Source organism: Cotesia glomerata, linkage group LG6 (assembly GCF_020080835.1).
Source record: "Cotesia glomerata isolate CgM1 linkage group LG6, MPM_Cglom_v2.3, whole genome shotgun sequence".
In the NCBI taxonomy this organism is placed as follows: Eukaryota; Metazoa; Arthropoda; class Insecta; order Hymenoptera; family Braconidae; genus Cotesia; species Cotesia glomerata.
The window spans coordinates 20,325,455-20,338,244 of record NC_058163.1 but is presented as its reverse complement, the minus strand read 5'-3'; the positions used below and the strand labels follow the sequence as shown (position 1 = coordinate 20,338,244).

At 35.1% G+C, this 12,790-nt stretch overlaps 1 protein-coding gene across 1 annotated transcript; it reads left to right on the top strand.

Moving 5' to 3' along the window:
- The first annotated feature begins 4,935 nt into the window (after positions 1-4,935).
- On the top strand, positions 4,936-6,351 carry LOC123266654 (microfibrillar-associated protein 1-like). The gene is made up of 2 exons (XM_044731002.1): positions 4,936-5,532; positions 5,764-6,351. Exons 1-2 carry the CDS (start codon positions 4,975-4,977, stop codon positions 6,346-6,348), a joined length of 1,143 nt encoding a protein of 380 aa, XP_044586937.1. The 5' UTR covers positions 4,936-4,974; the 3' UTR covers positions 6,349-6,351.
- Positions 6,352-12,790: the final 6,439 nt, after the last annotated feature.

The following is a 12,790-nucleotide window of genomic DNA, read 5'->3' as shown; positions in this document are numbered from 1 at the left end:
ATACTAGTCGTTTTCATATAATTTACTTACGGTATATAATTATAATAATATATTAAGTGTCTGTTAATTTTATTTCTGTGTTTTATGGTAATCAATTAGCGAATATACTAGAATCAAGAAGACAATAAACAGACATAAACTTATTAATGATTAGAAAATTCAATATTAATGAAAGATGAGTATTTGTTTATGATTAGATAATAAAGCAGTTTGTAAGCGCTGCACGCGCAAATTTACGTACTCATTCTTACTTCACTCGAATATCATCAATTATTATTCGTCATACATTTTTTAAATTAATTAAAAACGTAAATCCTGAATTTTAAATTGATAAGATAGTTCGAGAAGTTAAAATTCTGAGAGTTAACTTCATCAAATCCTAAAATCCATTATGCTAATATAATGTTAATAAAAAATAATATTAGGGGAACCTGGGGCACGAAGGCCCCCCTGGGGCACAACGGTCCCCCTCAAAAATTAGGTAAAATTTTTTTTTTCAATTTCCCTCAAGTTATGACCTCTATAATGTTTTTATGATATTTTGAGCCAATATGTGATATGTGGGGCATAATGGACCACTCGAAAAAAAAATTGTAACGAAAAAAAAATTTTTTTTTTTCAAATTGTGATAAATTTGTGGTAAAATCAATTAGAAAAAATTTAATTGAACTAAAAAATTTTACAAAAAATTGAATCATACAGGGGACAGTGATACACGACGATCCCTGTCATAACTGCCCCTCTTATAAATTAGGTAAAATTTTTTTTTTCCATTTTCCGTCAAGTTATGACCTCTATGATGTTTTTATGATCTTTCGGGCCAATATGTGATACGTGGGGCATAATGGATCACTCGAAAAAAATGACAAATTTAAAGAATTCATTATTTTAGGCCTTTTCAGGTCAATGAATCAGAATGAATTTAATTAAACTGAAAAATTTAATGAAAAGTTGAATTATATAGCTTATAAAAAACTGAAAACATAGTTTTTTGAAATTAAAACAGTAATAATTATGTTATTAATTATTGATCACAGTATCCTCTGTACCAGACAGAAACCTAATCTCAAAAATTTATTTGAATTCCTCCAAGAATGTTTTACTTTACGCAATTCATATTTCTAATTTTGACTTGATAAAAATATAAAAAAAAAGGTCTGGTTCAAGATATTACGTATTTTAAAAGCTCAATCTGAAAACTCAACCTGTGATTTCAATCAATGTAAACTAATGTAGCCAATTCATTGCTAGTTTAAAACCTCCGAGTGCAATAAAAGGAATTAATTATATTTTTAACTATTATCTATGTAAAACTAATTAATAGCTTAACAAATATAATTTATATATTTATAAATTATATTTGTTATATATTTATAAATTATTTATAATTTATTTAATAAAATATTTTAACAAATATACGAGTATTCATAATGATCACAGACATATTCGTCAGAATAATCTTCGCCAATACCTGCGCAAGAATCATAAGATCATTTATTACAATTTTTTCATTGAATCCATGACTCTAAGGACTCTGAGGAAAGTCCATAGCAATAAAGACAATGTCAATCATCATTTTTATATTTTAAATGTTTTTCTTTTTTTAATTTTTTGGTTTTGATTTTGTTTTATTTATTTATTTTTTTTTTTTGTTTAATTGAGGTCTTTTTTTTTGCTTCATGTTGATTTTTTTTTCTGTGAGTTCTCGGCGATACTCAAGACTCGTAAGAATCGTGGTTTTCCCTCGACGACGTTTTTTAGGAGGAGAATCTCTAGATTTCGATGGTAATAGCTTTAGTAAAAAAAAATTTTTTTTATATGATTTTTTAGGGAGGGGGCCGTCGTGCCCCATAAAAAAAAATTTTTTTTCGATTTTTTGCAAAATTTCGACTGGTTCGTTCGAAATAGATGGAAAATAAATGAATTTGATGGTTAAAAGCCACTAAAAGAAAAAATCGGCTTAAGGGGGTTGTCGTGCCCCAGGCTCCCCTATAATAAAATTATGATACTGAATTTAACAGACATCTGACAATTTTGCACGCCTCATGGCGCGAAGCGCGTGAGGTTGTGCTTTATACCTGACTCGTCAAGGTCAAGCAATTTTGTGATCTTTAATTGCCTCTAATATACCAACGATTACTCCCGAACAAATTGATCCTTCGAGACCGGGCCTTTTTTATTAGTTTAAGAATTCGATGAACGTATGCCGTATTTCATATCAGTAGCCTAGATTACGTAGTTATTTTTTAAATTGAATTTTTATCAAAATTCACTACGATACACATGTACAAAAATAAACAAACTTTTCTTATTTCTGTCACGTGAAAACTATGGCACCACTTGATCAAGCTAAATTTTTTTAGACTGCATACGCATATACAAGAAAAACGGGTGCCGGTATTTAAAAAAGAATAAAAAATACTTTGTAAGAAATTACTTGATTATTATTTTTTTTTTTAAGCAATTACACAATTTATTTTCTTCGTAAAAAATGAATGAGCGTTATGAGGCGCGCACTTTTGGATTTTCTAAACTTTCTTAGATTGTTATAACAATTTAATTGTAAAGAAAAAAATTTAGCGTAAAAATTTCACATGTAGAAATTTAAAAAAAATATAAGTGTGAATTTTAAAAAATATTCATTTTATAATAATTGATTTGTTATAAAAATCCGAACAAAAACAGTTTCACTGTAAAAAAATCGTGCCAAGTCCACGTTCATAGGACTATTAAGAAAAGAAAAATTTCTTTTTTCTTTACAAAAAGATATAAAATTAAAAATTAAAAAATCCAAGTAACCGATATGATTGTATTTGATTTTCGGAAATTAAAAAAAAATTTATTGTAAATTTGAAAATTAAAAAAAAATTTTGGAACGTACTTGGTGTGCGTCATTGTGTATTTCAATTTTCTTTGTCCTGGCAAATAGATTTTACGAATTTCATTAAAAGTAAAATATTTTGCAACCACGCACACTAAATACGTAGCAAATTTTTTTTTTTAATTTTCAAATTTACAATAAAATTTTTTTTAATTTCCGAAAATCAAATACAATCATATCGGTTACTTGGATTTTCTAATTTTTTAATTTTATATCTTTTTGTAAAGAAGAAAGAAATTTTTTTTTTCTTAATAGTCCTATGAACGTGGACTTGGCGCGATTTATTTACAGTGAAACTGTTTTTGTTCGGATTTTTATAACAAATCAATTATTATAAAAAAAATATTTTTTAAAATTCACACTTATATTTTTTTTAAATTTCTACATGTGAAATTTTTACGCTAAATTTTTTTCTTTACAATTAAATTGTTATAACAATCTAAGAAAGTTTGGAAAATCCAAAAGTGCGCGCCTCATAACGCTCATTTATTTTTTACAAAGAAAATAAATTGTGTAATTGCTTAAAAAAAAAAAATAATAATCAAGTAATTTCTTACAAAGGCATGTCACTTTTTACATAGAAAAAAAGTCAGGATCGAAATTTTTGAGCTTGCTATAGTTTGTGCTGATAAAATTTAATAATTTCAAGTGGATTAATTGTTATAATTGAATATAATTAATTAATATCATTAAAATAAAGCATGAATTACTGTTATAATATAAAATTTAGGAACAAGAAGTACCGTAGAATTAAATAAAATTTTGCAACCTCAAAATACCGTTCTGCTTACAGTAAACAATCGGTAGTCTGGCGCTTCGTTTACAACGGATTTGAACGGAACTTGGCGCCAGATTCTACCGAATCTGTGGATTCGAATAATTGTCAGATATCTGCTAATTTCAGTATCATATAAAATTGACATATTCTTCAATATACTTTACGGCATATTAAGGACTATTTCTTTGATTTTCTGAACCGTTTCTTCAACAAGTCTCGTAAAATGTTTGTAATTTCGGACATGGCTATTATTAGGACCATGGTAATTTTTCGGGATATTGTTCAAAAGTAATTCTCCAATTTTTCTATTTTAATTATGTCTAATATCCATTCAAAAATCGTGATTGGTAAAAATTTTTTTCTGTAATTAAAATAATAATCAATAGTTGTGAAATTACTTCATTATTAAAATTTTAAAATAACTAACAACTTAAAAGAATAACAATAAATTCCTAAACAATTAAATATAAAAAATTGATCAAACTTATTGATGAAAAATGATTTTTTTTCTTCGTCACACTATTAACTATAAGTTAATATTTTTTTTGCATAGGCGAAAATTATTACTTTAGTTGGAAAATAATATATTTTATTTAAAATTCAAAATTTAAGTACGTTTATTTTATCTAATAAACGGTTCATTCATTTGTTCAATTTTTATTTATGTAAATTCCCCAGCCTATGTATTGCATTAACAGTCTAGACTATTTTTTTCTTTTTTAATTTAAGTTATTTTCTAGCCTTAGAATAGTAAATGAAACTTTAATGGTAATTTCTTTGGGATATTTTCTTTAGTATTTTTTTTAATCTGCTTATGGTCAAACAATTGATACCTAAGTTAATGACTGTCTGGGTTTCTTCTTTTGACAAAGTCTGCATTTTAATCATTTAATTACTAACTAAATTTAGAAATATTTTGTAAATGTATCGCTCATCCAGGTAAAAATCCTTCCACCCGTATCCCCTTTCTACTTAGTTTTCGAATTGCTTAGCCTACAATTATCTCCCTCCAAATTATTTCCTGGTTAAATTAACTATTCGCTGCCAAATATCCCTGCTCCTAACTTTTCCTGCTTGAAATTGTAACTCCTCGTTATGGAAACTATACACTATACTATACTATCCTAGTATATAGAGACTATGCTATCCTAGTTATGAAGTGTATAGTCTCCATACTCCTAGTTCTTACTTACTTTTAATAATTTTGGTATTTTTCCTCAGTTAGTTATTCTTACATACTTGTAGCGTACAGTCGCATTGCTATTTTTTTGAAAAATTTCCACAACCTAAAAATTTTTCAATAAATACATTCAAGATGGATTATTTCGTGACGAATAGTGCTTTAGCAGCAGCTCCGATGGGGATACAAAGTACAGCAGGAGCTGTTCCTGTTAGAAATGACAAGGGAGAAGTATCTATGAAAAAGGTTAAGGTACACAGATATGTATCTGGAAAAAGGCCTGACTACGCACCAGCTGCAAGTTCTGACGAAGAATCTGATGATAATGGTTTCCTAGAAAAATGTTCAAAGCCGATTAAAAATGATGTAAGTAACGCTATCATTGATAACAAAGCATCGACATCGATAATACATGATGAAGAAGATCCACGGCTGAGGAGATTGACACATCTTGGCCGTCAATCTAATGATGAATCAGGAACAATCGTCAAAAGACATCGTCACATCCAGAAGCCAGAAATTATTGAAACCGAAATGACGAACGCGCGGAAGAAAATAAAACTCGAGAGTTCTGATTCTTCAGATGATGAGGACTTATCTGATACTGAAATAGAACGAAGGCGTGAGGCGCTAAAACAACGTGTGATATCCAAGAAAGAAACCGAGGAAGAAATAATCAAAGACGAGGAAGAAGTATTAGGGTCAAGTTCGGCTGAAAGCTCAGAGTATGAAGAATACTCGGATTCAGAGGATGAATGTAGACCCAGGTTGAAACCAGTGTTTGTTATGAAAGAAGGTAGAATAACTGTTGTTGAACAAGAAAAAGAAGCGTTCAAACAACAGCAGATGGAAATAAAGTGGAAAAAAATGGCTGATGAAAGAAAACGACAAACTTTGAGGATGGTTGAAGAAGCCATTCGTGAGGAAACTCAAGGAAGTAAGCCAGCTGACTCAACAGAAAGTAAACTTGAGGACGTTTGTACGGATGACGAGAATGATGAAGTCAGGTACGAAGCCTGGAAACTCCGTGGGTTAAAAAGAATAAAACGAGATCGAGAGGAATATGAAGCCACTGAGAAAGAAAGATTGGAAATAGAAAGAATCAGAAACTTAACTGAAGAAGAACGTCAACAAGAAGCTAAGCTTAATCCAAAAGTTATCACCAATAAAGCCGCTAAAGGAAAGTATAAGTTTCTGCAAAAATACTATCATCGAGGTGCATTTTATCTGGATAAAGATGAAACTATACTCAAACGTGACTATTCTGGAGCTACACTGGAGGATCATTTCGATAAAACAGTTTTACCTGAAGTCATGCAGGTCAAAAACTTTGGACGTCGTGGACGAACCAAGTATACTCATTTGGTCGATCAAGACACTACACAATTTGATTCCCCTTGGATATCTGAGACAGCCCAGAATCTTAAATTCCACAATAATCAATCTGCTGGAACGAAGCAGTTATTCGAGAAACCGTCATTGAAAAAACGAAAATACGACGGTAATTAAATAGTTAAAATCATACATTAAGACTTTATCAAGTTCTGGAAATGATGTAATAATTAACAACATATGTAAATCTCATTGAACATGACAGATGAACAATAATATTTAATTAAATTAACTAACCTCAACAATGTCTAAACGACTAAACGATCGTCAAATTAAAATGAATACATACATGATCTTTTGATATATAATATAATTTTCATTGCGATTACCAATTGGTAATCTGATAACCACGACAATATTTATAAAGTCTTAAGAATATTTAGATAAAGTATTAAGAATAAAGACGTAGTGTTGCAATTAAATAATTGTGTAAGTCGATTTAATTGTGTTTTTCCAACTACCCGTGATCCTGATATTTGTTATTTATTAATCTGGAATTGAACCGTATTAAAATGAAGTTGCATCAGATCTTGCTGTATTAATGTAAATAAATGTAAATATTTGAGTTTTTCTGCTTGAAATAAAAATTTTTTGTAATCAAAAATGTCTCACTATTCATTATTATTTCAAAAAAAGAAAAAAAATTTACCGTGCTGAATTAAATTGAAAAATTAAAATTTGAAGTCAATATTGATATTAGCAGTGTCAGTTATCAAACCGATAACGAAAAATATGATAATAAAAATACGTAAACATTAACAGCTTTCCTTACCCATTTTCAAATATTTACAAAAATCTTTTCATATTTAGTTATTTTTATTTTAAATATAAAGGAACTTATAAAGTAAAATAAAAGAAAAAAGTTATGATACTGAACTTAGCTGTCAACTTTAAAAATTTTTATAGCAAATCAATTATAATAAAAAATGCTTTTAAAAATTTTTACTTGTAATTTTTATTAATTTTCACATGTGGAATTTTTTAATTAAATTTTTTTTATAATAGTTTAATTGCCATAAAATTCCAAAAAAATTTTTAGTGTCTGTCAACTTCAGTGTCATAAAAAATTTGTATATTTAAATGGCAAAATTTGTAAATTATTTATGAGATTCCATGGATCATCGACAGTGATTCAATTGATTAATTTTTTTTTCTTCTTTTCAACTTTTCAAGTGGTGATTTAAACTTACGCATAAGACTTGTATTGTAAACTTGCAATAAGACTTGCATTCCTTACAACCTGCAGTTAATTTAACATTAAATCTTAAATAATGTAATGCTTTATTTAATTGATCGTAGGACTATGTCCCCTGACGACCATAAGGATACAAAAATAATAGTACAGGTGCACTCGAAGGTGCTATAATAATAATAATAATAATAATAATAATAATTGTGCTTGCTACGTGGCCTCCAAGCGGCGCATCGCGGGAAACGCAGACCATAACACCAGGTCTGTAGGCGAACGACGTAGCCGATGCAGTGGGCCAACTACCCACTGCATTGAAATACTGAGTTACAACAAGGCGTAATCTCAGAAGTGCTCCCCACAACCGGTCCTTTTCGGATGAGGACCATTCATCAGGTGGGAGGAGCACGCCGGACCCGATGAACGATGACGACCCTGGTGCTTTAAGGACTTTCTTTAAGTGGACGGAGGAACTACGAGTCGACCTCTTGGTGTGCTACCAACGTAGCGAGCCGGGGGTGAGCGGTTATATGGCCCGGATGCACACTCTTTGGAGTGATATGCATCCGGAGCTAGAGCATTTTACGCCTAAACACCTGCGTAATTATGCCGCTTATCTTCGGCGTAATAGAAGATCGCTTGTGCCGGATAGAAGGCAGTCTAATAGACTTTCCTTTCCGGCGCAATTACACCAAGAACGACGCCGTTCCTCCTTGGATGACAACAATCCCTTTATAGGACGGCAAGTAAGTATATCTAAAAAGATAACTTACTCCCAACAACAGCTAGAAGCGGTAAATGAAGATCTCCGTGCAAACATCCTGGAGGATTCCACCCTGCTCACTGTGAGCCAGGTTGTGTATGGTGCAGCAGTTTCGGCTTTTCCGAGAGAGAGACATTGTCTCTCGATCGAGGCAAGGTTGAGACAGCGCATCTCACAACTTGGACTCAAAATTGACAGATCCCGGAAACAGGTCTCCCGCATTCAGTGTGTGATTGAGTTTGAAACAACTCAAAGAGCATACACGCCCCGAATTCGGCGCATTGCTGCTGAACTTCGGTGGCGTCATCACACACTGAATAAGAGTACTCTTCTTGTCATCAAGGAAGAGTCTCTCAATAAATTGCGGGCTTTAGTGACTGCCAAAAGTCACTAGAGAAAAGGCTGAAGCGGTTGGTCGACAACTCGTTGTTTCGATCCAGCCCTTCACGCTTTCTGACACCAAAGACCGATGTTACCGGGAATTATCCAACACCTGAGCGGGTGGAAGCTTTTTGGACTGAGTTGTATGGAGATCAACCAAACGTGAACGCCAATACTCCAGCTCTGCACGACTTTAAAGCATTCTGTCGGGAACACCGTAGACAGAATGCTGATGAAGAGAGCCCTGCAGTCAGTGTGAATGAAGTTCGTTCAGCTCTAAATGGCAGCAAAAATTGGGCTGCCCCGGGACCAGATGGCATAAATGTCTTTTGGTGGAAGAAGTTTACTTCTACCCACCTCCATCTGGCCCGTATATTTACATCGTACATTAGAGCTGACGAACCGATTCCAGACTGGCTCGTGGAAGGGCGAACCGTACTGATACCAAAAAAAGGTGACTTGTCTGACCCAAGAATTACAGGCCTATCACCTGCTTGAATGCGGTTTATAAAATTTTTACAAAAATTTTAAACAACCGTATTTTGCATGAGATAGAACCTGTATGGCAACAGATATATGAACAGCGTGGCAGCAAAAGAGGCCTGTCAGGTTGCAAAGAGAACTTGATAGTTGATCGATGTGTCATACAAGATGCGATCTACTATCAACGCAACCTGTCAATGGCCTGGATCGACTATCGCAAGGCATTTGACTCAACTTCTCATGAGTTGATTTTATATCTCCTCAAATGCCTGGGGGTCAATCCTGAAATAGTGGAATGCATTCGGCGTACAATGCAGCTCTGGCGAACGCGTTTTCACATTGGAAGTGGAAACGCATTGCACATAACCGGAGTTGTAGAGTACAAACGAGGGGTCTTCCAAGGTGATTCCTTGAGCCCTCTGCTGTTTTGCATCTCACTGCTGCCTATATCTGTTGCTCTCCGTAAAACTCGTGGGTACTCTGTGGGGCCTCCGGGTGATCGAAAATACTCGATTACCCATCTGCTTTATATGGATGACCTGAAGCTGTATAGTGCTGATGAAGATCATCTACAGGCGGCCCTTAACATCGTAGCAGAGTACACGCGGGATGCCGGAATGTCTTTTGGGTTGGACAAGTGTGCGGTCGTACATCTGGCGAGGGGTAAGTGCTCTGTTACGGGTGATGATGTCGAGTTGGTAGATGGGAGCGTTTTAAGACAATTAGACGCCGGAGAGTTGTATAGATATCTAGGAATGGAAGAGCACCGCATGCATGCGGTCTCCGAAGTCCAAGCAACTCTCCGTAGCGAGTATGTTAGGAGACTCCGGAAAATTTGGTCCTCCGAACTTTCCGGCAAAAATAAAGTCTCCGCTACTAACACGCTCGCTGTCCCAGTCTTACTATACTCTTTCGGTGTCTTAAAATGGGCCCGAAAGGATCTGCGAGATCTCGACATCAGAACCCGTAAGACTATCAACATGAACCGGAGCATGCACCCCAATTCATCAGTCGCCAGATTATACCTCTCCCGGTCGATCGGTGGGAGAGGTTTGCAGAGCTTGGAGCGGCTTCACGATCGTTTAGTCCTGGGTTTAACACACGAAGTTGTCAATTTCACTGCAGACGAGGATGACTTTCTTATGCAAATTGTTCATAAACATGAGAATGCGCATAAGGGGTCGTTCTTATATAAGGCAGCAATATATGCAAGAACCCTTGGTCTTGGAGAAATAAACGCTCTTATGGAACTCCGAAAGGAGGAATTCAAGAGCGCCATCAGGAACGCCGAGGAAAAACTACTCCTAGGCAAACTGATGGACAAGTCTATGCACAGCGTGTTCTTCAAACACGTGCGTGATCATGGCTTGTCCACCCAGCTGACGTTTTCCTTCTTAAAGTCAGCTGGCCTGATGTCCGAGACTGAAGGGTTCATATTTGCTTGCCAAGATGGTGTCATTAACACTCTAGAGTACCGTAGCAAGGTGCTCCAGGTGCAGCTCCCGGACACGACCTGCAGGGCGTGTAAACAACATCCGGAGACGCTTATGCACATTTTGTCAGCATGTCCTGTGCTGGCGAGAGGTGCATACATCCAGCGTCACAATGCTGCCCTGAGAGTACTATACTACTATCTTCGTCACCGCTACGGTATTGACGTGACACCGGTGCTGCCTTATCTGCCAGGAGATATTCCCCAGGTTGTTGAGAATGACAGTTGCAAAATTTATTGGAACATGCCGTTTGCAACAACTCGGCGGATAGATCACAACAAACCTGATATTGTGCTCTTCGACAAGGCTACTCGTGACATTTATGTCATTGAGTTCTCGGCCCCGGCTGAATACAACATCTCAGCCAAAGAAGAGCACAAAAGACAGATATATCAGGATCTCCTGTTTGAAATTGGCAAACTTTACCCAGGTTACCGTGTCAAGCTCGTCGTCCTGATTGTTGGCGTCCTCGGAGGGATGAAACAGTCTTTTGTATCCTCACTTGCCAGAGTTCCAGCTTGCTCATCAAAAGCTGAATTCTTGGCGGTCAGGATGCAGAAGGCTGTCATACTAGGTTCCCTCCGTCTACTTAGGAAAATGACTTTGGCCTGCTGTGATCACTAACCGCCTTGTTGTGCGGAGTGGTCCAGCAGTAATGGATGGAGCTCAGGCTGGGCCCTCGGAGAATCGGACTCCGGGGACAACCCCCCTGAGCATTTAATAACATAATAATAATAATAATAATAATAATAATAATAATAATAATAATAATATTAATAATAATTGTAATTGTAATTGTAATTTATTGAAAGAGGCCGTAGGACGTAGTCCTCTAACGGCCAAAAGCATATACAGAGTATACAAAATATCTTAAAATTAAGTACAGATCAATATAATTTTAAGTAAAAATCAAAAACAAAAACTGCTCAAAAGCTATTATCGACAATCAAAATAGATTCTTATAATGTTAATGTTAATATTGACAGGTCTCTCAACGTCAATTTTATCACAATAATATAAATTTAATTAATCAAGATTAATAATGAATACTGAAACAAAAACAGTCTACTTCAAGTCTTATACCATATTGCACAGGATAGCAAATAACTAAATTGCACTTGGTCAAAAATGCAGAATACACACTTAGAGATCGGCACGCTCAGTAGTTAATAAGTGTTTATAACAACTTGTTTTAAATATTGCTAGTGAGTCAGCTGCTGTTATTGATGGTGGCAAGGAATTCCAAAAGGAAGTCCCCAGAACCACAAAGGAGCGCTGAAGAATTGAAGTACGTGGAATCGGCGCCAGAAGTGTATCAGTCCGATTATTGTCCCTATGTCTCGCGACATTATGGTTCATCCTTATTCTATCCTTTAACAAAGCATTTTTATTCATGACTAACATTCTGTAATAAATGCAGCCCATCAGGTGAAGCCGACGATGATATGGTGAAAGCCACCCAAGATCAAGCCGCGGTCCATTAATGTGTTCTCCAAGTCGTTTACGCAGCACAAAGCGCGCACAGTTTTTCAGAGCAACTTTCAGCTTTTTCTCAAGGCCCTGATTTAGGTTAGTGAAAGCTACGGCACAGTAGTCAAAAATAGGAAGCACCAAACTAGTTACTAATTGACGCTTTAGAGCAACGTTCAGTTCATTAACCGACTGGCGGAGTCTGTATAACACTCTCGAAACTGAATTACAAATCCTACCGAGCTGATCAACCCACGATAGTCTCTGATCAATTAAAACACCGAGGTATTTGAAGCTAACAACATAGTCAATATTTTCATTTCCCAATACGATACTCGGTATCTGGTCTAGCTTGATCAAGTTAACATTGAATGCACTGCCTAATATCATAGCCTTTGTCTTGGAGGCATTAATCTTCAGTTTATTTAATCGACACCACTCCAACACGGCAGCAAGATCTTCATTCATCCTCTCAATTGCACTATCCAGGTCAGTGATTTTACATGTTAGATAGAGTACACCATCATCTGCGAAAAAGAGATAACTGCTATGCCGTAGACATGTAGGAAGATCATTGATGAACAGCGAGAATAACAGCGGGCCAAGAACACTTCCCTGAGGCACTCCTGTAAGGTAATTCCTCCATGCCGACAATTGTGCACCATCTCTAACTGCGTGTCTTCTTTCCGACAAATAACTGTATATCCAGCGAATAACTTCAATCGAGAACCCAAGCTTATAAAGTTTGCCCAATAAAAGCAAGTGATCAACAGAATCAAA

Excerpts from the sequence above, each read along its gene's own strand:
- LOC123266654 (XM_044731002.1), top strand. The coding sequence starts at position 4,975 with ATGGATTATTTCGTGACGAATAGTGCTTTAGCAGCAGCTCCGATGGGG. Across the intron at positions 5,533-5,763 it reads TAATCAAAGACGAGGAAGAA|GAAACTCAAGGAAGTAAGCC; the intron begins GTATTAGGGTCA and ends GCCATTCGTGAG.